The sequence below is a fragment of the Mixophyes fleayi genome, chromosome 4 (genome assembly GCF_038048845.1).
Source record: "Mixophyes fleayi isolate aMixFle1 chromosome 4, aMixFle1.hap1, whole genome shotgun sequence".
In the NCBI taxonomy this organism is placed as follows: Eukaryota; Metazoa; Chordata; class Amphibia; order Anura; family Limnodynastidae; genus Mixophyes; species Mixophyes fleayi.
Genome location: NC_134405.1, coordinates 228,793,421 through 228,819,610, shown reverse-complemented (window position 1 = coordinate 228,819,610; position 26,190 = coordinate 228,793,421). Strand labels below are relative to the sequence as shown.

Sequence of the window (26,190 nt, the reverse complement as noted above, 5' to 3'; positions counted from 1 at the left end):
ATATTACCTCAATTCTTACAGCTGACTGGGTAATGTGGAATAACAATATTCCAGCAACACATCAAAAATTGGCTGTGGGCATTAAATGATATATAGCCAATTGCTCTAGGTCAGTGATGGCTAATCTGTGACACTCCAGGTGTTGTGAAACTACAAGTCCCAGCATGCTCTGTCAACTATCAGCTAGTTATCTACTGGCAGAGCATGCTGGGGCTTGTAGTTTCACAACACCTGGAGTGTCACAGGTTACCCATCACTGCCCTAGGTCCATACCTTGGTAGTAAATATACAACAATCTTAAAACAAAAAGGTTTCAGCTCAACCCCTTCTGTATTATCCCGCTGTATCTGTTATCATCACCATGGTTACACTCACCCAAAATAATAGTAATAGTAGGAATTTATGAAAATATATCTTCCATGGAGAGAATATGGATTAGTAAGCATTTTTGGAGAAACTATTTGAATGTCTTTGTTTATGTTTTATTTTCCTGTTTACAAGCACCATGTCTAAGATTGAGGCTGACGCGTTTCATGTATATTGTTTACTTTATTGAATAACGTTTAAAGTAAAATGTAAGTAGTAACACAGAAAGACGCGGGAAATGACAGTTAACATAAAACTTTTATAGGAACCTATTACCATTAAGACTAGAGTCACATTTGCAGCATCCACATATTACATCTTTACATTCAAGCTCTGCAAACAATTACGTTGTAATGAGTAATTGGCTTATTCAGGCAACATGAGAATCTGAGTCTACAATGGAAGAAACAGAGATGTTTCACATGGCTCATTTCATGCCACAATGAATTTATATAATAATAAAAGTCCTTACTGAAAAATATTTAGGTATCTTACATATACATGCCTTTTGATTTCTTATTATTTTATAATTACCTTATTATTATTAATTACACCAATAATAAGGGGTAATTATAAAATGTTGAGAAATGAAGTGAGCTTTAACTCACTATTTTGTATAATGCACACTACACAGAGCACAAATTGGTTTTAATATTCACTGTCTCCTTATTGTTAAGGATTTTAATTGATGAATAATAAAGTATAGTTTTTTAGACTTATTCCCAGGATAATAGAGTCCAAGTAACTAAGTATCAATTGAAGGCTGTCAATGCACCATCTGAAGGAAACTGTTCTTTCTAACTGTGTTGACACATTTAACAGTTTCTGATTGCACCTTTCCATAAGATATACATAAGAACAAAACTAATATGGATTTTGAAAGAGAAAAAAAAAGATTGGAAAGAGAACAGCCTAAATTATATAATTCTAGTGCGGTAGTCTAGGAATCACTACCCCCTCTCTTTTTTTTTTTTACTTGGCTCTTTTCACCTGCTAGGCATGCCCCCAATGGTTTGAACTCACCTATTTGACAGGATGATGCTATGGAGCGGCGGCATAAATTTATCTATGATTATCAATTATGGGGGTGGTGGGTTGCAAGAAGTTGCTGTAATGGGGCCCAGATTTTCTCTTGGCTGCCCTGGTCACATGCCCCATCTGGTGACTTTTGCAGCAGCGTCTATTAGTGATATAAAATTTGGACTGCAGAGTTGTTTGAATGCCAATTCATTTATACGGTGCAGTACAAATGCTGCCTAGTTGGTAAGTATAATTTCCTGTGACAACTAGGAGATGCATATGTTTGAAGGCACAGACATTTCCGCTCAGGCTGAGTGGCAGTCCCAATGTTGTCTAGCTGAAGGAGGGGGTTTATCCTCACTCAGGGCAACCCATATTCAGTAAAACAGCTATCAACAGGTACCTTTCACTATGAAAGTGTCTCAGTTAAGTGAACCTTAAGAGAAAATGCAATATTTTATTTATCATCACTACGGGTTTTGAAAGATTTCCAGTAAAACAGAACTTGTTTCATTTCATATTAAAAAGTGATGAGGCAAGTTAAGCCGATTTTACCACTTCTGTATTATCTATTTGCATGTCTAATGTGAAAGAAGAAGATCTAATTGTCCATGCAGCATTGACTGGGTATCAGGGCTGTATGTCTTCATTCCCATGTACACTTCTTTCTATCAGCGATTAATTTTTTGAGATGTAACAACTGCTTCAGTTCATTGTCGAACCCAGTCTCCTTCTCTAGCGTGGTTATAATCTGTAAAAGATTTAAATGGATAAAATAGATTTTGAGACTTATATAATTAACCTATTATAGTTCCATGATACTAATAATGCTTTGTAATTATTTATTAATAAACAGCATTGCTGGTTAGCAACTAGCAGATTCCAGCAAGAGATTATATAAATTCAATTTATATTTTTAGTTGGGAAATCCTCTCTCAGTGCCAGGCTCTGTTTTGCAAACTTTGTGTTATCACATTCCATGCTCAAATCACTTCTGCGGGTAAATGTATGAACATGCGGGTTCGGCGATTAAATTTCAAGCGGCGCTGCATTGTAAAGAGAAGTTTCCCTTTACAATGCAGCGCCGCTTGAAATTTAATCGCCGAACACGCGGGTGTTGAAGAACCCGCATGTTCATATATTTACCCCCTGATGTGCATTCTTCACATGAAGTTACATATTTAGGTAAATTCACAAATTGGCAATGACCAACAAGAGACATTTGTGATACAACTGTTTTTACAAAGTTTTTATGTGGCAATAAAAAAAACTGGCCCAATGATATTTTTTTGCTCCTGGTTGAGAACAGAGTATCTTTTATACATTGTAAGATAACTCTAAATTACACAACTGATAAGGGATGGAATAGCTAAAACAAGATTTTCTTTTTACAGATAGGATTTGCCAGTGCATAGAATTTTAAATGGGTTGTCCACTTCAGGACAATTTATCATAAAACATGCCCACCTGTTACCTGTTCTTTTAGACAAACTGGGCCTGATTCATTAAATTTCTCCTGGACAAACCATGTTACAATGCAAGGAGTGCAAATGACTTTACTATTTTGCGCATAAGTTAACACGGACTGTTTTTTCATGTAGCACACAAATACTTATTTTTTTATACTAAAATTTAAAGCTGATCTAGGACATGCCATACCCAAACTATAAATCTGTCCCCACATTTTAAATTTACCTCCCCCTTCAATGCAACATGGTTTTGCCAAGGTGCAAAGTTACTCCTATTTTTTGCTTTACTTTCCTTAATGAATCGGGGCCACTGTGTCTTAAGAGCTGCAGTGCTTATTTCCTGTACAGAAGGGGCATGTTTTATTGAGAAGGATAACCCCTGTAATCATGTAGAAGGGCAAGATTCTAACACCACCTCTACTCATTTAACCTATTATCTTTGCTCTGTCTATGCACGTCTGCATACATGAATCAATGTATTTAAATTCTTACCATAAAAAGTATTACACTTGAAATAAAAGTATCCTCAATTCGTCATTCTTTTCAGAGATATATCGTTAGATAATTGATAAATATATCAGTAGAGAAAAGGATATTTTCAAACTAATTAGGGGGAGAGGTCCAAATGTGTAAGCAGGAAGTGCAATCATTTCACTTATGTAAGCTATAAACATTTACTGATGACTGCAGATTTCTTACTGTGACTCAATTTCACAAAGCACAAGCAATAAAAAACAGAACTTTCGTCTGTGGCACTACTTATTTGATATTAAGATTAACCAATAGCTGTTTCATTTTGTAACCTAATCAGCAAGGAATCTACATTGCTGATGGTGGTCAGGTAAAGATTACATATTGAAGACATATGCTACTGATTAAGAAAAGACAGTATTAATTGGTGCATTCTCAAACCTTATTGCACTCAAGAGCGCTGTCTCTTCTACCTACCCATCATCCCGGCCCTGTCCATTTATAATTCAGCTAAGGCTTAATTTACTTTCTATACAACACTTAACTGAGAGCTGAACTTAAAAGGAGCCCCATTTGTTTATGCGCTAATATGTGCCTACACTCTTTATTTCCACAACTGTATCTGACAGGTGTCTTAAGATACATGCCACATTAAATCTAGCAAATAGATGTGTCTGGAGCAAAGATATAGATCCCAAATCTCACAATTCTCGCATGATTAATTTGCGCGTGCACGCCCTAGTGGCTCAATATTTTATACAAAAAATACGGGCACAAGTTGTGTATAACTTGTCAGACTGCGTATGTACATAGGTATGTACACGTAGGTTTACGTTGTGCAAATGGATTTAAATCTGGTCTTTTGTGCACATTTTGAAAATGTTTCAGGTGGATTTTGTCTTGCATTAATGTACGTCAACGCTATATAAAATAAATTTGTACAACAATACTTTTTATTTACTGAGTGTTGTTGCTTTCCTCTTGTGTGTCTTTATCTGCTTTTGGTTAACATTCTATTTTGTTCACAGCACAGTCCAGGGGGTAAATGTATCAAAGTGCAAGGTTGCCAGCGTGTTTAAATCGCGAGTTTTGCTAACTCTGGCGATTTTGTGCGATGTAAACACTCCCGAGTTTAGCTAACTCTCCTGTGTTGTAACAGTGAGTTGTAAACACATCACTGTAACACTGCCCCTGTCATACAGCTGCCGGAGCTCCGGCAGCTGTAAAAACTGTAAAGAATAGATCAAAGTGAAAAAAAAAAGCGTGAGGTCCCCCCGCTATTCCAGCTTAACCCTAGTGCTGCTTGACTAGTGCTGGTCCCGTGAAAATCGGGGAAAAATTTTGCGTGGGTCCCCCCGATTTTCACTTTACCAGCACTAGGCAAACCAGCCAGGGTTGGCGGCACTATAGCAGTGGGACACACGGCAGGGGTCCCCCTGCCATAATGACTAACCAACCCTAGACTGTTCAGCCCTGGGCTGGATTCCCTAGGGAGTGGGGTCCACCGAAAAAAACGAGTGGGCCCCCCCCCTAGAAAGAACCAGCCCATTGCTGATAGCACTAGGGCTCTTCCTACTACCCCTGGGCTGTGGGTAGTAGGGTAAAAAGGGCGAAAGTGAGTAAAAATAATAAACTGACGCCATTTTGTTTTGTGGAACTACAAGTCCCAGCCAGCCAGGTTGCTAAAAACAGTGTGGCCATGCTGGTGCTTGTATAGCTACAAGCACCAGCATACCCACGGCAGCCAGGGCATCTTGGCACTTGGAGAACTACGGGTGCCAACATGCCCTGACATCCCTGGCTTGCTGGGACCTATAGTTACACAAAAAAAAAGTTAAATAAATAACACCCTTGTAAACACCACATACATTTATTAAAAATAAAAAACCCACAATAAACACACTAACCACCCTCATTTTCACCACATCTATTTAATAAAAATAAAAACACCCCAAATACTCACCGAAGATGTCTTTCTTCTCCAAAGTCTGCTTGCCCCAGTCCCATATTAATTATACCTTCCAATAGTCTGTGCTTGCCCCAGTCCCAGCAAAATTATACTTCCAAAAGTGATGGCTTCGCCACTTCAGCTACCACCTTTACGCTGACGACACTCAACTATACCTCTCCTCTCCTGATCTCTCTCCCTCCCTCCTCTCTAGGGTGTCCGCCTGCCTCTCTACCATCTCCTCCTGGATGTCCTCTCGATTCCTTAAACTTAACCTTGCCAAAACTGAGCTCATAGTTTTTCCTCCCTCTCATACCTCATCCCCTTCTGACCTCTCCATCACTGTCGACAACACCTCTATCTCCCCTGTCCCCCAACTTCGCTGCCTTGGTGTCATCCTCGATTCCTCTCTCTCCCCTTTGGCCCCACATCCTCTCTTGCTAAATCCTGCCGCTTCCAGCTGCGTAACATCGCTCGCATTCGGCCCTTCCTCTCCCAAGATGCCACCAAATGCCTTATCCACTCTCTGATCATCTCCCGCCTGGACTACTGCAACCTCCTCATTGACTCCCCCACTCTCATCTCGATCCCCTTCGATCTGTCCTTAACGCTGCCGCTAGGCTTATTTTCCTTTCTCGCCGCTCCTCTTCTGTCTCCCCCCTCTACCTAGCCCTTCACTGGCTCCCATTCCCCTTCAGAATCCTCTTTAAGCTCCTCACACTCACCTACAAGGCCCTCGCCAACTCCACTGCGCCCTACATCTCCACCCTCCTCTATTCATGCTCCATCCCGCCCTCTCCGTTCTGGCTCTGACCGTCGCCTCTCTTCCCCTCTTATAACCTCCTCCCACACGCGTAACCAAGACTTCACCAGCGCTGCCCCCCTCCACTGGAACAAGCTCCCTCCCTCCATCAGAACTTCCCCTAATCTGTCCAGTTTCAAATGGGCCCTAAAAACCCACCTTTTTCTTAAAGCCTTTCTGTCTCCCACTTAACTTCCTACCTTATCTTCTGCCTCCGTCCCTCTACTCTCCCTCTCTCCCCTGCATCTCTCTGTCTGTCCACCCCTTCCCTTAGATTGTACGCTCCTCTAAGCAGGGCCATCTCTCCTCCTGTTTCCACCACTTCTAACTCTGCTCTCCAGCTACTTAGCCCTCCTCCTTGAGGGTCCTCCACCCCACGTCCACTCTCGCTCCCCCCTGGGGGTCTCCCTGTCTTCCGCGCCCTCCTTCTTGGGCCCCGTCATTTGCGGATCCTCCCTCCCCCTTCCCCGCCCTCTCTAGCTGTGCATTAAGCTTACTGAGTTGCCGTGCTTACTGTTTACTGTACTGTGCTGTCTCCCATTGTATTGTAATTTGTTTGTCTCAGTACGGCGCTGCAGACGCCTTGTGGCGCCTTATAAATAAAAATTAATAATAATAATAATAATCTTCTGTGAGTATTTGGGGTGTTTTTATTTTTATTAAATAGATGTGGTGAAAATGAGGGTGGTTAGTGTGTTTATTGTGGGTTTTTTATTTTTAATAAATGTATGTGGTGTTTACAAGGGTGTTGTTATTTATTTAACTTTTTTTTTTGTGGAACTACAGGTCCCAGCAAGCCAGGGATGTCAGGGCATGTTGGCACTTGTGGTTCTCCAAGTGCCAACATGCCCTGGCTGCCGTGGGTATGCTGGTGCTTGTAGTTATACAAGCACCAACATGGCCACACTGTTTTTGGCAACCTGGCTGGCTGGGACATGTAGTTCCACAAAACAAAATGGCGTCCGTTTATTATTTTTACTCACTTTCGCTGTTATTACCCTACTACCCACAGCCCAGGGGTAGTAGGAAGAGCCCTAGTGCTATCAGCACTGGGCTGGTTCTTTCAAGGGGGGGGGGCCCGCTCGTTTTTTTCGGTGGACCCCACTCCCTAGGGAATCCAGCCCAGGGCTGAACAGTCTAGGGTTGGTTAGTCATTATGGCAGGGGGACCCCTGCAGTGTGTCCCACTGCTATAGTGCCGCCAACCCTGGCTGGTTTGCCTACTGCTGGTAAAGTGAAAATCGGGGGGACCCCACGCAAAATTTTTCCCCGATTTTCACGGGACCAGCACTAGGCAGGCAGCACTAGGGTTAAGCTGGTATAGCGGGGGGACCTCACGCTTTTTTTTAAAAAAAAAACTTTTATTAATTCTTTAACATTTTAACACGGCCAGGGCAGTGTAACAGTGATGTGTTTGTACAACACGCTGCTGTCAAGCAGCGTGTTGTATCTGGCATGTTTTGAAGCAAACTCACCTGAGTTTGCTTACTCGCAGCTTCATACATTGGAGACTTGGATAGCTGCAGTAGCAAACAGTCGGGAGTTTGATCTCTGGCGATTTTGCAAATAGCGATTTTGACAGAAGCACAACTCTGGCGATTTTGCATGAAATCTCAGCTTCATACATCGGCGAGTTTCAACTCTCCAGAGAAAATCGCTGGAGTTGCAAAATCGCACTTTGATACATTTACCCCCAGAAGTGAAACAGCACGACGTAGGCTGTCATGAGATGGTGGCTGTTTCCAATACATAAAATGAGCTCAGAATCATTTTACTGCTGTTTAATTTAGATGCCTAAGCTGCCGTGTTAACTTTATCAGTGCCAGTACAATATTAAGTTTAGAAGAGTTACTCTTTCAGCCAAGTAGAATAACCAATTTATATAAATAAAGGTTAATAAATAAATAATTTTAGTGTTCGTTCTTTATCATGCACACATACTATTCACATTTTGTAAATTTGACATTACAATGTGTATAATTTAAATATGATTACGTCTACGTACCACATTGTAATATTTTTCAATATACTTGTAGAGTTCCAACATAGCCACATCTTCTTTAAATTCATGTTCATGTTTCTAAAAAAGTTCAAAAATACATCAGTACAGCATCTGTGTTCCACATCAATACATCAGTACAGTGTCTGTGTCACACATACATACATCAGAACATCATCTGTGTGCCACATACAGGGGAGGGTTGGCAAATTAGGGGCAAGACACGACTCAACAGCCTATTAGAAACATTTTAAAGGAAAAAAAAATGCAGGTAGTCCAGTGACCCAGCCCAAGCTAGCCCACTATGGGTTCGGCCCAGGGAGCAGATGCCCCCCAGCCCAGCCAGCAACTGGCCACATATATACATCAGTACAGCATCTGTGTCCCACATAAATATACCAGTACACCGTCCGTGTCTCACATAAATCATACCTTCAAACATGCAAGTCCACAGCAGCGAGACAGGAGACGCGATCAGGGCACAAGGTGACGTGGTTATTTCAAGGTGTGGTCACGCCTCCAGAGGGCTGCAGCGCTAGGCTGCGCATTAGCTATCTCTCTTCCCCAAACATTCCAACCCATAGGACAAACATGCTCATGAGTGGGACAGCAGGACAGAACTCTAAAGTCTGGACTGTCCTGCTGAAATCAGGATAGTTGAGAGGTATACACAAATACATCAGTAGTGTCAGGGTCCCACATACATACACACATCAGTACAGTGCCAGGGTACCACATACATACACACATCAGTACAGTGCCAGGGTACCACATACATACACACATCAGTACATCCAGGGCCGCTGAGAGGGGGAGGGGGGGTACTGATAACTTAATGCCGACGGTTTTTGTGTTGGTTTTTTTTATCCACGTTGAGAGGGGGGGGGGGGAGGTGGCTCAGCCCCATTCATTGGTGGGGGGAGCAGGGTAGTTAAAAAAAAAAAAAACACACTGACGTGATCACGGCACCAGCGTCCCTCTTACCTCCTCCCTGCTCCGTTCACACTGAATGTTTGGCATGACGTCATCAAGTCACACACGACATTCAGTGAGGAGCGGCGCAGAGAGGAGCCTGCAAGTAGTAGGGTTGCCTAGCGTTTTTCACCTGCTAGCCACGCCCCCAAACTTATGAATACACCCACAGCGGTTTCGCAATTTTTATTTTTTTTAACATGCTCAACTATAAGGGGGGCCCTATGAAGTTGTTGTATCGGGGCCCTGAATTCCTCTTGGCTGCCCTGCACACATCAGTACAGGGTCTGGGTCCCACATACATACACACATCAGTACAATGTCTGGGTCCCACATACATACATACACACACACATCAGTACAGTATCTGAGTCCCACATACATCAGTACAATGTCTGGGTTCCACATACATACACACATCAGTACAGTGTCTTGGTCCCACAAACATACATCTGTACAGTGTCTGGGTCCCACATAAATATATAATAATAAAGCAGTTTTTCCTGTGGGCACCCCCGGCTAACGGCATCCTGAGATTGTGTAAACAATGAGGACAATGGCAGTATTTGATAGATATACTTTACCATGCTTTGCATGAGGAAGCATTACATGAGTCCCCAGCAGTGACTATCCGTCTGCGATAGCCGATGATCGCCTTTACCGGCCGGGGGTTTTGCTAAATAGGGAGGAGCCCTTAATTCTGTGAAAATCCTTTTTTTGTAGGATTTAGGGCTCATTTCCTTTAATAAATAGACCACTTAGTTTTACTGAAGTACCACACTTTGAATATATGTTTGCATATCTGTTTGTGTCATGTATGTTAGGTAGCAAAATTCAAATGAATAAAATACCATTGATTCCATAGTCAAGAACTCTGTCAACTCTGTGGAGGATAATGGAGATGCATCTCGGATTTCATTATAGTAAGCTTTAATCTCCTCTTTATACAGTGGGATTTCTTTGGCATAAAGGAGCTTGTTAGTTGGAGCGGACTGTGAATGGAGACAAACAATTTGTATCAATCAAATATAACAAAGTTATGTTCAGTACAGTCTGATAATACATGTTACAAGTACCCACATTAAAGAGATTTGCATAAAAAAAAGTAAAATCTGCAAATTTTTTAATAATTTACTGTATATTTGTTTCCTGAGTTCTGATGCTCACTCCAATTGTTTCTGATTCACAGAACCTGCTCCTACCTGTGATATTTATAAGCTGCCAATCAAGCTTACTAGGCAGTAGTCACGATGAGTGAGAGCTTGTCCTAATATACTACAACAACTCCTGTCTGGTGTGTAATATGATGTACTGGTTTATATCCAGTTCCAAGTAAGTTCCCCAACTTTTTCCCATTTTGTAAGACAACTAGAACCTCCTAAGTGCCTGGAATGCTGCATTCCCATTTATTAAACCATACAGTGACCCAATGATTCAAGGTATACTGTTCACCACCAAAGGGCCTCATGGTGCCACATCTGCTGCCAATCAGACTGCATGACCTCTGTTTTCAAATTCTTAGTGTTCATCTGGTACCAGCAGAGGGAACCCTTTATGAATGCCCTTATATTGTACCAAACTGGCTTGCTTCTGTGAAGTTAAGGTGCTGTGCACTGTACCTGAGTGTGAACTTAGAGGAAGACAAATGAGTGACAGGTTAGAATAGCAAACAACACAAAGGACAAGAGAGCTCTCCCTGTACTGTGAAAATGTCCTTTCTCATTTACTCTGCAGCTGTTGAAGTGGTCAGTGCTCATCATTTACGATGAGTCCTTACTCACACCAATGCTTATACTTTTTTATTGTATTGCTGGGACAGCCTCTTTAAGGTTAGATGTCAGGTCCCAGACATTATTAGCCCCAAAATTCTGGCTCTCTGAGTAGCATTACAGTGGGTGGGTGAGACCTTCGTTATTTGGTTGCATCACTACTTGGGAATCTTACATGGGGATAGAACCAGCGTCATGGTCCTGACACCTTATACCATCCACTCCTTTAAAATGTAAAAAATTTTTTTTACTGACCATAGTTTTTCTCCTACACTAAAACACTGCCAAAATTAAATTATGGAAATGGTGCAAAATGAACTGGTTGTGTATCTCTTCTGAGGCATTGGGAGCACCCTGTATGGATTATAGACCATGTCAGTTTCCAACAAGTGAGTAATGTTTCCATTTGTTGCATTTATGGATATATTACCTTTCCTAGTTGCTGTTCTGCAAGAGAAAATCCATCCATAAATGCCTGAGTAATTACTGACAAGCAGCTGTCCAGAAGAGGGGTCTTTTTAATGTCCAGGACAAATTGTGGATTTTTCAGTATGTTAACCCAAAACCGCAGAGGAAGACTGATTAAAATAAAAGACAAAAATATGTAAGTAAAACATTGACTCAGGGTCTGTGATCTTACAATGGTGACTGGGTCCAGTATAGTGAGAACATAAATATAAACCATAAACAACATCTATTAAACAGGTTCATTCAGTAACACAAGTGGTTTGGAAGTGGAGTTCATTGGCTCATTAAGACAATTTTTGGGAAAGTGCTTGAAATAGCAAAAATATTCTGCGAATTCATAACAAATGTCTAATATGTTAAACAGCTATTCTCTATCAAATTTATGCAATTTATAGATATTTCCATGGATCTAAAACACAATGTTTTCCAAAAAGTTTTTTTTATTAATTTAAATGCCACATACATTTAAATTGTGTTTCCAGAATGTGTGTTCCATGTAGAAACTCCACTAAAATTAATGAGTTTATTGAAATGAATGGGAAAACTGTCAGCCAATCAAAAGTGGCAAGTGTGGGAAACCACTTGTGATTGGCTGCTGGTGAAAGGGAGTCCCTGGGACTCCTTTTTGATTGTTTAGCAGCAGCTAGTGTTAGTTAGTGGGTGGGTAATTTTTTTAAGGTTATTTTTTCCCCATTTGGACTACACGTCAAGACAGAAGATATAAGAACATATTTTATTTTTCCATTTGGACTATGATGGATTGAGAAGGAATATTCTAATTCATATTTAGTAACACTGTAAACATAGGTTTGGGGAGTCTTTTACTCAAAGTTTACTTTAACATTGTGTATGTTTACCTGTTTCTAATATTTTGGTATAATGGTCAGGGGTCCATTATACTGGGATTGTCACTCAAGGGGTACTAATCTTGTACTTTAATCCTACACCCCAGCACTTTTCAGCTCAAAGATGGACGCCCCTTTAAGGTGGGATGCTGTTTTTTGCAATCTCATTCTCCATAGACCAGACCAGCTCCTCTTGTGATGTTGATTTTTTTTTTTAAACTTTCAATAGTTTTCGGTGAGACCCGGGTAGCGCTGATCTCTCTAAACACTTATGAAGGTTGGAGCACCTTGCACACTGCCCTTGAAGTGTATCAGGTTACCCATCATTGCCTTCTATACTTCACTGAGAAGAGACAAGTATACATTAAGGGCCCGATTCATCTTCGGACACAATTCCATTTCAGTGTACCTTGCGGAAAATAGCTCTATGCATCCTTACGTCAATGAGGGCAATTGCATGCAATTCAGGTCTGAACACAAACAACATTTATGTCTGCCTACAATGGTGGGAGGGGAGGGAGGGGTCGGATGAACATAGACAATGTACAACACTAGAGTGCCGAGGATGTGTTAACGCAGATGCGACCGATACACTGTTCTGTCTACATACGATAATATATGTATTGTATATAATTGACATGGATATTTATACTATACAGTGTGCACTAGATTGTTTTCTTCTCTTCTTTTGTTTCTTTCCTTGATAGAAAAGGATCTATGCTCTGGAAATCACCCCCAATACTACATTAAGAATATTCAGGGCCGGACTGGCCACCTGGCAAATTTGGCAAATGCCAGAAGGGCCGATGACCAGAAGGGCCGCTTCGGATTCGTTATCACTGCCTTCCAGGACCTGACAGTCAGGTCCCGGCAAAGCAGTGTGTAGAGCAGAATTAAAGGGGCCGGCCCTAGCCTATTAGTGACCGGCCCCGACATTCACTGACTGCTGGGTGGCTGGCTCCTCCCCAGGAACCAGCCACCTTACTACCAGTGCCGCACGCGCGGATCAGTCCAGCGCTGCTCCGCCTCTTCCCCACCCTTTCCAGATGCCTCTTCTGTCTCCTGCTGTCAGATTTCCTCAGAGCCTCTTCTGTCTCCTGCTCGCCGGCGGGTGCTCCCATCACACAGAAGCTGACAGCTGCAGGTCCCTCCTTGCTCAGCGCCCAGAACAGCGCCATAATCAGGTATGTATACATTTTATTAAGTGCAATGTAGTTTTTATTACTACTATGTTGGCACTATTTTGAACCTGGGGGCACTACTGTGGGGCATAATTTGATCCTGGAGGGCACTACTGTGGGGCATATTTTGATCCTGGAGGGCACTACTGTGGGGCATATTTTGAACCTGGGGGGAACTGTGAGGCATAATTTGAACCTGGGGGGGCAATACTGTGAGGCATAATTTGAACCTGGGGGGCACTACTGTGGGGCATAATTTTATCCTGGAGTGCACTACTGTGAGGCAAAATTTAAATCTGGGGTCACTACTGTGGGGCAAAATTTAACCTGGGGGCGCTACTGTGGGGCATAAATTGAACCTGGGGGTGCTACTGTGGGGCATAATTTGATCTGGGGGTCACTACTGTGGGGCATATTTTGAACATGGGGGCACTAGTGTGTGGCATAAATTGAAAATGTTGGCACTATTGTGGCATAATTTGAACATAAGGGCACTATTGAGGCATAATTTGAACATAAGGGCACTATTGTGGCATAATTTGAACATAAGAGCACTATTGAGGCATAATTTGAACATAAGGGCACTATTGTGGCATAATTTGAACCTGAGGGCACTACTATGTGGCATATCAATTGGGGGCACTACTGTGTGACATAATATGAACTGGGAGCACTACTGTGTGACATAATATGAACTGGGAGCACTACGGTGTGACATAATATGAACTGGGAGCACTACTGTGTGACATAATATGAACTGGGAGCACTACGGTGTGACATAATATGAACTTCTGCCAAAGGGGGGTGGCCTAGTGCTTTTTTACGCACAAGTCTTTGTCATTGACAACTATTGAGGGGGCTCCAAGAAGTTGCTGTATCAAGGCCCAAAATTCCTCGTCGGCCCTGCCTGGGAATCAACGGGGTAGACGTCTCCAGGTAAATAATCTAAATGTTTCCTATCTAATCAAACTGATGGCTCACATCCAATTATCTCTCACCCACCTCCTCTATCTTCCTTAATTTATATACTGTGTTATTTAAAATGAATAGAAAAGACTCTTATCCAATTACTGTCGTAAAAAGATTATTTTCCTCTGACATTTTGCTGTAGATGGAAATACTTTTAATGTGGCCGTGTAGGGTCAGGTGATCATTCAACAGTTATGTTATTTCTCTGATATATTTGTTAGCGTTTTATTTTGTGTGGAATGGTTCATTAAAATTCTGCCATCCCAGCTTAATTGAGAGAAAGGGGTACTTGTTAATTATATGTGTGCAACTACTCTGCTGCAATTTTGTGGGAGATTTGCAAAAAGCAGAACATTGGTTCCCTACAGTGGCGCCCGTATAATTGGTGGTATTGCTGTAGTGTGAGGGTGGTGGTAATGTTGTAGTGTTTGGGGATTAGTATTGCTAATAAGTAGGAGAGGGTATTGCTGTAATGTGGGGGTGATGCTGGTTGCTGTAATGTGGGGGGTCATGTTGGTTGCTGTAATGTGGGGCTGATGCTGGATGATGTAATGTGGAGTTGATGCTGGATGCTGTAATGTGGGGGGTCATGTTGGTTGCTGTAATGTGGGGGGCGATGCTGGTTGCTGTAATGTGGGGGGCAATGCTGGTTGCTGTAATGTGGGGGTCACGTTGGTTGCTGTACTGTGGGGGGCGATGCTGGTTGCTGTAATGTGGGGGGGTGATGCTGGTTGCTGTAATGTTCGGGGTTATTGATGTAGTATAAGAGTGTGTTTTATGCATTTTCCTTGTGCTCCAGGTGCTTTGCAGAACAAGGGAAATGATCATGTGGGCAGTAGACCATACATAAGTTTGTGCTGGTGCTTCATGTTGCACTGCACCAGCAACGTCACATCACGTGCAACAATGTAGTGCACGGAGCCCACAGCAGGTGGGCCTGTGTGCTGTAAATGACAGGGCTGATTTTTAGTCCCAGTCCGGCCCTGAGAATATTACACTGAGAGGTGGTGACAAGTGTCCATTTAAGGCTTGATATTCCCTTATACTAAGTCGGTGTAACATAGTATACACTTTGGGCCTCATGTACAGTCAGACCTAAGTCCAATATGGAAACACAAAATGCGCATGCTCTGTAAAAAGGAGTATATCTCAGTCTGTATGCAGAAATATTTACTTGTTATAGTTCCTTAAGTACCAGTATGCCTGGGCAGCCATGGGTATGCCAGCGCTTGTAGTGCCAGCATGACCAACATTTAAAGGTGGCCTGGGCATACTGGGACTGGTAGTGCACCACAAACAAAATGACAAATGAACCCTTTTTTTACGTGTAGCCCCCTGTCACTGTGTGTAGTGTGGTGTGCAAAGGGTACACAGTGCACCTCCTTCTCAAGCCCTGGCTAGCTGATGGGCATGGGTATAAATGATCAGGGGGTCCCTGCACATGCAGGTGTTTCTCTGTAGTTAGTGGGACACAGGTAATGTCACTTTGTAATGCAGTGTAAAAGTCACTATAATTTGGGCGCCAGACCATCTCTATAACAAACTCAACTCTTTATTTACATTCCTCCTCCAGCACGATAATCATAATGGTTGCAGCAATAAAGAAATATATACACAGCTCCTCACTCTCTCCAGCACAGTTCTTAATGAGCAATACGAATATGGTTGCAAATATATCTCATTACTCCTCCTGCACAGTTCTTAATGTTATCCAGATGTTATATAACATAAATCATAGGTCTCTCTTACACTCCATACTCACTGCAGATCACCCTTTCTGCAGGGGCACATGCATGGATGCTAATAGGCAGGCAGCTTCTCCTCCATGCAGCTCTGACACACTCTGTGTACCTCTCAACTGCAGCTCATCCCTCCTCTGCGGGGATGATGTCTCCTGTGCTCTGACACGTCACTCTGTGTACTCTCAGCCTCAGGATCTGACACTACAGCTACCAGGCCTCTTGTAGCAGCCCTCACTCCAGGGCCTCTTCCATGCGAAGTGTCCCCCTCTTCCTTGGGTTCTCTATAGTGACATGGAGTTCTCCCCCTCATACAGGGCACACATTCCTTGCCCTGGTTCAGTCACCACGCTCAGACAGCCAGGCAATGCTGGGGGATCCTGGAGCTTCCACCCCACACTCTCCCAGGTCCCCAGCTACCATCTCTCTCCTCTTGTGTCTCCTCTCTGTCTCCTTTTCCCCTTGCTGACAGCCCCTCCTTTTTCTTCTCACTCAGTCTCACAGGCTGGGCTGGGTTATCACCATGGTAACCTGTTTATGTAACTTTTCATAAACTATTAGCTTACCCTCTAGGTGACCCCTCCTGAATTCACGGAGGTGCAGGGTTTTACTAACACGCCACTAGGGGGCATTACATACGTATTACCTCACACCTACCACACCAGGGGGTAAATGTATCAATGACCGGATTCTTCAGCGCTTAAATTTAAAGCGGAGCTGCCTTGTAAAGGGAAACTTCCCTTTACAAGGCAGCGCCGCTTTAAATTTAAGCGCTGAAGACGCCGATCTCGCCGGAGTTGAAGAATCCGGACATTGATACATTTACCCCCAGGTGTGTGGGAAGGGCCCTAGTGCTAAAAGCCCTGGGCTGGTTAACTACAGTTGGCTGCAAGTTATTTAGGTTGTGGTCAATTCTCAATACACATGTGACATCATTGTGCATGAAAACTGCAGCAGTGTGGCTGTTTCCTGCCCACTACCATGACACATCTTAAGTCACTTAAATCTTCTATTGAATACATTTTCCTTCTGAATTACACATAATTTGATGATACCTACCTTTATGCACACATCATGCTAATTACAACACTAAGTGAGCATTCTGTTACATATAAAGAACAACTAATATACTGGTCATTCTATGTATATGTAAGTAACAAATGCAAATACATGTCTCACAACTTGCCCTGTCTACAATACATATCCCAATGTGGACTTATTATATATATTTGTCACTACACTAATCCATACTTGCCAACCTTTAATACATTTCTTCCGGGAGCTGCAAGGGGGAGGTGGGCGTATAGGGGGCGGGCCCTCGGAAAACGCGTCATTTTAGCCCTGCCCCCAGGATGTAATGATGCAAATCGCATCATTTTACAGTGGGGGCGGGGCCAAATGCCGCGATTCCCGGTGAATCGCGGCGTTTGAACCAATTTCTGCCCACTTCACTAGGAAGTGGGCAGATCAGGGAGAAAATGCGGGAGTCTCCCAGACATTCCGGGAGAGTTGGCAAGCATGCACTAATCCCAAAGTGTTAGTTTGGCACCTGCATAGTTTGCTCTATTGTCTGCTAAATTTAGTAAAGTATATTAGTGGTAAATTGCCACTCTACCTTCCGATATACAGAAACATAGCAGTCTATGTTGTTAAATGAGGTTACAACTTACAATAATCTACCGTATGATGATGTAATGTAATGTTGCGCTGGGGGCACAATTTGGCACCTTTATCTCTCCCAGAACTTTCCCATATACAATGTTAAATGGATTTAAGGGTGTCTTTATGAACACCCACATTAATTCAACCAAATTTCATGATTTTGCTAACTAAAGATACCATTGGATGTTTATGGGAAAACCTGCAATGTCGTTGGGCCTGATTCATTAAGGATCTTAAATGAAGAGGATCCGTATTTCAGTCTCCTGGACAAAACCATGTTACAATGCAAGACAAGGGCAAACGCAGGATTTTTAAGGGGGGGTTTCCTCCCCCCCCAAGAAAAATAAAGAGCGAGAGCGATCTGCTGCGCATGCGGCAGCGCATGCGCAGCAGCTCCATTTTGGTGATACTGTACAGCAGCCGCGGCGCTGTCAAAGAAGCGTCCGCGGCAGTGCTGTATTGTAGTACAATACAGCACAGACGCGGACGCTTCTTAGACAGTGCCGCGGCTGCTGTACAGTACACTGCTGCAGTGTTTAGCTCCAGTTCGTCTGCGGAGGGGAGGGGTTGCTGGAGACCCAAAAACCCCCCCTGAGTGTGCCCCTGCAAGGGGTCCAAATGAGTGTTCTGTTTTGCACATAAGTTAAATACTGACTGTTTTTTCATGTAACACACACATATCAACTTTAAATTTCAGTGTAGAAATAAGCTATCAAGTATTTGTGTGTTACATGAAAAAACAGTCAGTATTTAACTTATATGCAAAACAGAATACTAATTTTCACCCCTTGCATTGTAACATGGTTTTGTCCAGGAAACTGAAATAAGGATCCTCTTCATTTAAGATGCTTAATGAATCAGGCTCGTAGATTGTAAAGTAGATCACTACCTCCTTCATCTCCAGAACTGGTCCAATATACCACTAAAATCATCTCAAAACTTGTATAACGCTGAAGACCTCTAACTCAACACAGGAGATCTAACAGCACAACCATACAACTGAAAAGTACAAAATTGTTTATTAAAAAAAACATGGGTGTTTCTCTGCAGAAATGCAACATTATCAGGACATAATATGCTATCTGTTGACTATTACTGAACTTGGATGAGGCTCCTTAGTATCTGCAGCTACCTTTCAATTGATTAACTTAGGGGGCCTGGTGGTTTGACATTTATCCGAATCAAATGTTGCAAGCTACAGTGTGGGGGGGGGGGGGAGGGTGAATGTATGATTTATAAAACAAATGGTTCAAACTTTCAGGGTGGCTACATGGTTTTGCAAGGCAGTACTGTTTATTTTGCGCTACACGTCAGCACTTAGCCTTTGCCTTCTATATCATTTATGTTGTATCTGGCTTCCTTCTATTAGCCTCAATCCAGTTAGCAGCCCTACAGTTGGGTGGTTAGCTTTGCTTTCTGCCAACAAGCAAAGGATCTTGGACACTGAAGACTCCATGTTAGACTAAAAATTAGCAGCTCAGTTTACAGTCTGACACTACAATCCAGGATGGGTTAACGTGTAAATACCTATTTGTTTTCCAAATGTGCATCACATCTGGATCTGTAATTTTCTTGATTTCTCCCTGGGTATCCAAGAAATCAAAAAAGTATTTTATAGCCACTGGGGGTTTGTTGTGTTGGATCGTCCAAATGCTTCGAAACAGTTTTTCAACAGCAGAATGTATAGAAACCTGTAATAGATAATTTGGTTAAGTAGAACATATGTAAAGAACATCACACTTCTTGTACATGTACAGCTGAACTAAAGATTGCAAAATAGAACGATAATTTGTTTAAAATGTGAGAACATGGTCCAAATTTGTAGGAACAATTTTAAAACGTTACAACAAGTTTCCGGTAAATGAAATAGTCATCTTACATATACAAGATGTTGTTCTAACACATTTAAACACAAATTGTATAAGACAAATCATAATAAATGTAACTACAAACATCCATTTAGCTCTCTCACCCTGTAGTGAAGCAATCTCAGGCGGAGAACAAGCTCTGCATGCGGAGTACTATGCTTTGTTCTATACACAGAGGGCCTGACTCATCTTCGGACATAAGTCCCTAAGCGTGCCATATCTTGTATGAAGTTGCTCTGCGCATGCTCAGAAATGGATATTACACCAATGAACGCAATTGCATTCAATTCATGTCTGAAGACAAATGACACCTACTGCTGACTACAGCTTGAAGTGTGGTAAAGGGAGAGAAGGGGCGGATTGGGGCAGCATGGTGGCTCAGTGGTTAGCACTTCTACCTCACAGCGCTGGGGTCATGAGTTCAATTTCCGACCATAGTCTTATCTGTGTGGAGTTTGTATGTTCTCCCCGTGTCTACGTGGGTTTCCTCCGGGTGCTCCGGTTTCCTCCCACACTCCAAAAACATACTAGTAGGTTAATTGGCTGCTATCAAAATTGGCCCTAGTCTCTCTCTCTCTCTGTGTGTGTGTATCTTTGTGTCTCTCTGTCAGTGTTTGTGTACGTTAGAGAATTTAGACTGTAAGCTCCAATGGGGCAAGGACTGATGTGAATGAGTTCTCTGTACAGCGCTGCAGGATCAGTGGCGCTATATAAATAAATGGTGATGATGATGATGATGATGATGATGCAATGTTCAGTAAGGACGTGCCGAGGGCATTCCAACTTGGATGCGGACTATTCAAGCTTGTACATCTTGTATGCACGTGTTTTTTAGCTATACCATTTGCACCAGCTACTGGACAGGTGTAAATGGCGACTGATAGTGAGGACTACACGTATGCATACCACTATCTAGCACAGAATATGTGTATGCAAGGAAGATTTACTATAAAAACTAAAACTATAAAAAATTAAGAACACCCGGACTTATGTATTTAATGTAAAAAAAATTAACACTTTTTAGAAAAAATAAAAAAAAAATACATATTTTTATTAATGATTTTAGTATTGTTAGCTGGCAATTATTTTTTTTTGCATGCATGAATTCTAATGAGACTTTATGTTGCTCATATGCATGTGTGTCTTTAACTGTGTTTTGTCTGTCTACATACGGCAAGTAACTTATAGTCAGAGCGTACTTTTACCCATATTCAAATGGAAAAGTATCTTGAGACACGCTTGTATTTGAATACGGCTGTAGGGGCGTGCAAGTTACATGCTTTTTTTTTTGCAAATTGCGTTCACATTGCGTTGGAAAATAAATCAGGCACAGAATTGCTGATCACAGTTTTTGTCACTAAGTCATTTATGAAGTCTTTGGACAACATTTAAAGTACATACTTGTGGCACTACAAGTAGAAGCATGCACTTGTAGCGCCACAAGTATGTACTTTACTTTAAATGATGTTCCCATCTGGAAATATTAAGTTTTGCCACATAAAAAAAAAAATATTTCCCCACTGGCAATGAAATAGTATGCCACGTAATATAATAAAATATTTTTTCCCCCTTACATATAATCATTAATGAAATTTGGCTCAGTAATTTATCATAAAATAATTTGGCCCCTGTAAAATAATTAATAATAATTTTTGCCTCTCTAAAAAAAATCATGATTAGCAGCACTCTGTGACTCAACCCTACTTCATAGTAAAACAATCAGACTACAAAAAACTGTCTGTTGCAGACTTATTGCTGGAAGTTTTTGTTTGCACTGTTCTAAATCCAAGTATTTGGAAAACCATCTCGAAAAATTCTGCATTGGGATTGCAATAAAAAGGATGTGTTAAAATGCATCAAATTCTTTAAGATAGGCTTTGACTATTTCCTAAGTAGCCACCAGAATTTGGTTGTCACTGCATTTGTAAATTCCCTTGATAACCACTGGTCTAATAAGTAAATATGTTTTAAAAGAGCTTTACTATGCACTCTATTTCCAACATAGGACAACAGTAAAACAAAACAATAACTTACATATTATCTTCGCCAATGTAGTCTACCCATTGTTTTAAATTAATACTTTATTCCCACAATTGACCTGCACCTATTGGGATTCCTTTCCTGTTGTTTACTCAACTACAACTGTTGGAAAATTGCCTCAAGCAACAACTACTCTTAAAATAAAGTAAATCATATTTTCTATCATTATCCTGGGATTTCCCATCATTATATGGAAAACTTTGGTAGATATGAAATAAAAGTAGGGAAGAGTTCATCACCATCATCGTTTATTTCTAAGGTGTAACAGAACCTGCAGTACCATACAATCAACAAAATATAAACAGAACAAAAAACAAATAAGTAAGAGGGGAAAAGAAACAATAGCATCAGTAAAACTCAATACAAGATGAAACAATAGAAAAAGCATCTACATTAGAAGACAAAACTTGAACAAAAACACACATTTCAAAGAGAACATGGAGAGGACCATGTCATGAGAGCTAACATTCAGGAGGGGCAGGGAAACAAGCTGAAACAATTGAGGTGGAGGGAAGCGGGTAAAAAGTGTCAAAGTCGTATAGTTGGATGAACGAAAGTATATTGGTTAATATTGTTTTGCCGTGCGATTGCGATCCGTACGCCACGTAACACAGATCCGTACGCCACCTAACACAGAGCGTGGTGCGATCGCACGGTAAAATACGCACGCACACACTCGCATGACAACATTTAGTTATTTATGTAATTCATATTGGATCCATTACACAGTAATTTATGAGCAGACAGTATTTGGTTTATTATTAGTCTATATATATTATGATTATATGTACACTTCAGTGATATTCAAGGTTCAGGTTATAGGAAAGGTATCATGCCTAGTATCATATTAAAACCCTATTCATCAGCAGCTGTCCGGTTCCATCGCCGAATAGATCGCATATTGCATATCTAGTTATTGATGTTAGGGAATAAACCTTTGTATGATGCTGGCTATGAAATGCTAATTGTAACTGGAGCATTGGCGGGAAGAAAGGAGCTCATCCCCTGGAGAGACGACCCCCACCTTTGGATTCCTTAGATTGAATCAGCCTATGACCTGTTTAGCCTGGACCCATCTGATGTCTGGTCCTATAGAAGCAAGCCACATCATTTGCATTGTTCTCTGTAACACTGACTGTGTATATATGATCATAGCTGTGCACTCAGTTCTCAGACTTCACTGATCACAGTATTCAAGGGTGAATCATTGTCCAGGGGTGCCCGTGGTTAGCGCAGCGAGCGCATGCGATAGCAGCGGTATGTATGTATCTTTTGGTATTGGCTGTACTGTACTGTATTATAATATAATAATGTATTGAATTGTTGACTATTTACATTTGCTTAAATAAATCACTTTGTGCGTTAGAAACACAATACAATCGACCTATGCAATGCTTATTTGAAAATGATAGAATTACTTTAATAAAAGGGTTGGTGAAGCAAGAGGTGGGATTTGTTCGAGATGGAGGAGAAAGAAAACAGATAGATAGGGGTGGAGTGAAAGGAGTGGAAGGGACAGGTGGAGAGTGAGGAGAGAGCTGTATTAGAATGAGGCAGGATAGGCAAGATCATTTTAATGTCCCCACATTTTATTATTATAATTACCTTGGTAGAAAGTAGCTTTGTCAGATACAATTCCTTTACTTTAAACTTTTGTTTGCCTTTGTTTTCCATATTTTTTAGATCTTCACTTTCTTCAGATTCGGATATTTCCTAAAACAAAAATATATCTATACACATCTAGGAGATTAAACTTTCTGGACAAACTGGTACATCTCACTCTGATTTTTGATTTAAAAAAATGTATGTATTTATACACTTGAATGTGTACTATTATATAACTATTACTGCACAATGCAAACTACTATCATTTAGTCTGCCCTCAATACTACAATCATGAAACCACAAGACCAGGCTGACCAACCTGTTGCCTGCAGAGCACTAGTGACTAAGTGAAACTTTCTGCCTCTGGGAAGGATCTGCAGAACCATTTACACATCTGAGGTCTGAGGCGGAAACAAGTGTGATGGCAGAAGTAAAAAACGTCACATTGAAGTATACCTACTATCACTTTTGGAGTACTCCCCAATTCATTTCAGAATTAACATTTTTCAATTAGATACTGCTCATTACAGCCTCATTTAAGCCTTAAATATGTCATGATCCTATAATATTTATTTAAAAGATGTTGTATAATATGGTGCTAAGTAAGTATTTCTTAACACCTGGAGATATTTTTCTTTCTTTTTAGCTTTTATTTTGTAGATGTTAGTTATAGTGGTAGATCAGGGTTAAATGTTATACTGTATGTTGTTTGTAGTCTTAAAAGTTAATAAAACAATACTTGATTAAAAAATAAAAAGGTCATGAGAATAAAGTAATACCAGGCCTGTAACATTTATACATTTTAATGTTTTGTTTTTAATTACATTGGTATTTGCATATCTTAAATGCGCTTTTCTGTATAATGTGTGTGTGTATGGTGAAAAACACATCCGATAAAAATTAGCGGCTGATGTTACCGAGATGTGTCCCACTAACACTACTAAATAACACCCAATCTCTGGCATCTCTGAGGACATGTAAAATCGAGGTGTTTTGTAGGTGTAAAAAAACTGTGACCACCCAGGAAAGAGTGCCACCCTTAATATGCAATATCCATATTTTGAAACCGATTTAAACATCCCATAACACAAAATAATCATATCATTATATATATATATATATATATATATATATATATATATATATATATATATATATATTTATTATATATACACAAGTATATATACACACGCATGCGCGCACACAGACACACACACACACACACACACACTTACCAAATGGATATAATCATTAGAATATTCAGTATCTGCAAGATAAATGCATATTCTATATTAGGTATGACACAGGTGTAAATGTAAATATTTTAGGCTTTCTGAACTTGCATAAGTTCATTCCCTTACTGCTGTCAAATGATATTGCTGAATAAAACTGCTTTGTGTAACATGATAAACCGCAGGAGGGGTGAATTTCTAACACTGACAGCACGTCGTATTAGACTATCTACTACTTGTAAATCCTGATGGTTTGAAAGACTTTTTGTTAAGAAGGTGCTGGGTTGTCTACCTGACAAGCACCCCTGTATTAGAAAAAAATAAATATAAGGATTTCCAAAATGCACAACAAATAAACACTCAAGGCTAGGCCTAACTGACTTAGGTTTGAGTTAGGAGTAAATCCAGCTAGAAGGTGCAATTTTGCACCTTGGTAAAACCATGTTGTGTGCAAAATTGCGGTGTGAACATAAATTTGCCCAGCATTTATGTGCTACATTGGAAAGCAGGCAGTATTTTATCATCATGCAAACAAATCCAAACAATCAAACTGAGAAACAAATCACATTTGCACCCCTTGCATCACAACTGGCTTGTCCAAGTGCAAACTTGCACCACGTAGCTGGGTTTGTTTCTAACTCTATGTGAGGTATTTAATGTCATTTACCACGTTAAGCAATGACAGAAAGTGGTCATTTCCAATATGTAAGGTCAAAAGGGTAAACTATTATTAATAAGGTCAAAATGATAAATGATAATAAAAACATCTCATAGCTAAGCACAGCAGAAGATTTGTATCTTAACATAAAAAGTTGCAATTTTACTCTTTTTATTTATTCTACTAACTGATGAAATTACTAACTGTGTATATTTAAACCACTTACAGTATATTAATAGCAATGCAATGGCACTATTATCATGCACCTGGTACCAATTTTTGGCCACAAAAACACACAGAGGTTGAGAAACAAATTTTGTTAAAGTGTATGTAATTTGACCTTGCTTCAAGAGAGTTTTAATGGTCTCAAAGCTGCACTCCATCATAGTGTACTATAGTGTTTTCACGGATGCTAAATGGGCACTACATTACATTTTATAGAGCTTTATCAATTGTGATCGCAGCAGACCATGTCAACATTGAGGTGACACAACACACAGAAAATGCTTTTCAGAAACTCTGAACCAAGCATGGAAGAAAGAATGGAGGGAGAGAAGTCATGGGAGGAAAGGTAGATTAGAGTGTCATTGGCACAGAGGTGATTTTGTTTTTCAAAGGAGTGGATGAGTTGACCAAGAGAGGAGGTGTAAATAGAAATAAGTAATAGGTCCTGGGGAATCCGAACTGATAGGAGGATAGCTGGAACTAGAGGAAGAGACACTGATGGGACAATCAGAGAGGTAGGAGGTAAACCAGGAAAGGACAGTGCCATGAGGGCCAAGGGCGTGAAGGGTGTCCAGGTGGAGAGGATGGTCAACTGTGTCAAAAATGGTGGGGAGAAGAGCAGGCAGTTGATGGTAGAAAAGAGGAAATGGGGGTTTTGGGATTGGGAGGAGAAAGGGATTCTGAAATAGGACTGTTTGGTAAGAGAGAGGGCAGCATAATAGGATGACAGGATGAATTTGAAATGGATAAAGTCTGCATCGGAGCTGGACTGCCCCCAGAGGCTCTCTGCAGAACGGGAGCATCTCTGATGGTAGCAAGTGAGCTTGGAGTGCCAAGATGGGGTCTTAGAATGAGGGTGTGTGGTGTGTGGTGGCAGGGTGGC

The 26,190-nt window shown here is 41.1% G+C and overlaps 1 protein-coding gene across 1 annotated transcript in view; it reads right to left on the bottom strand.

Moving 5' to 3' along the window:
• Positions 1-529: 529 nt before the first annotated feature.
• PLXNC1 (plexin C1) overlaps positions 530-26,190 on the bottom strand; it is a 142,674-nt gene continuing 117,013 nt past the window's right edge. Inside the window, exons 25-31 of the mRNA XM_075209404.1 lie at positions 24,428-24,459; positions 23,193-23,300; positions 19,207-19,370; positions 11,246-11,393; positions 9,898-10,038; positions 8,081-8,155; positions 530-2,137 (exon numbers count right to left, since the gene is read on the bottom strand). Coding sequence (XP_075065505.1) covers positions 2,033-2,137; positions 8,081-8,155; positions 9,898-10,038; positions 11,246-11,393; positions 19,207-19,370; positions 23,193-23,300; positions 24,428-24,459 — 773 coding nt within the window. The 3' untranslated portion in view covers positions 530-2,032. The remainder of the gene's footprint in view (positions 2,138-8,080; positions 8,156-9,897; positions 10,039-11,245; positions 11,394-19,206; positions 19,371-23,192; positions 23,301-24,427; positions 24,460-26,190) is intronic.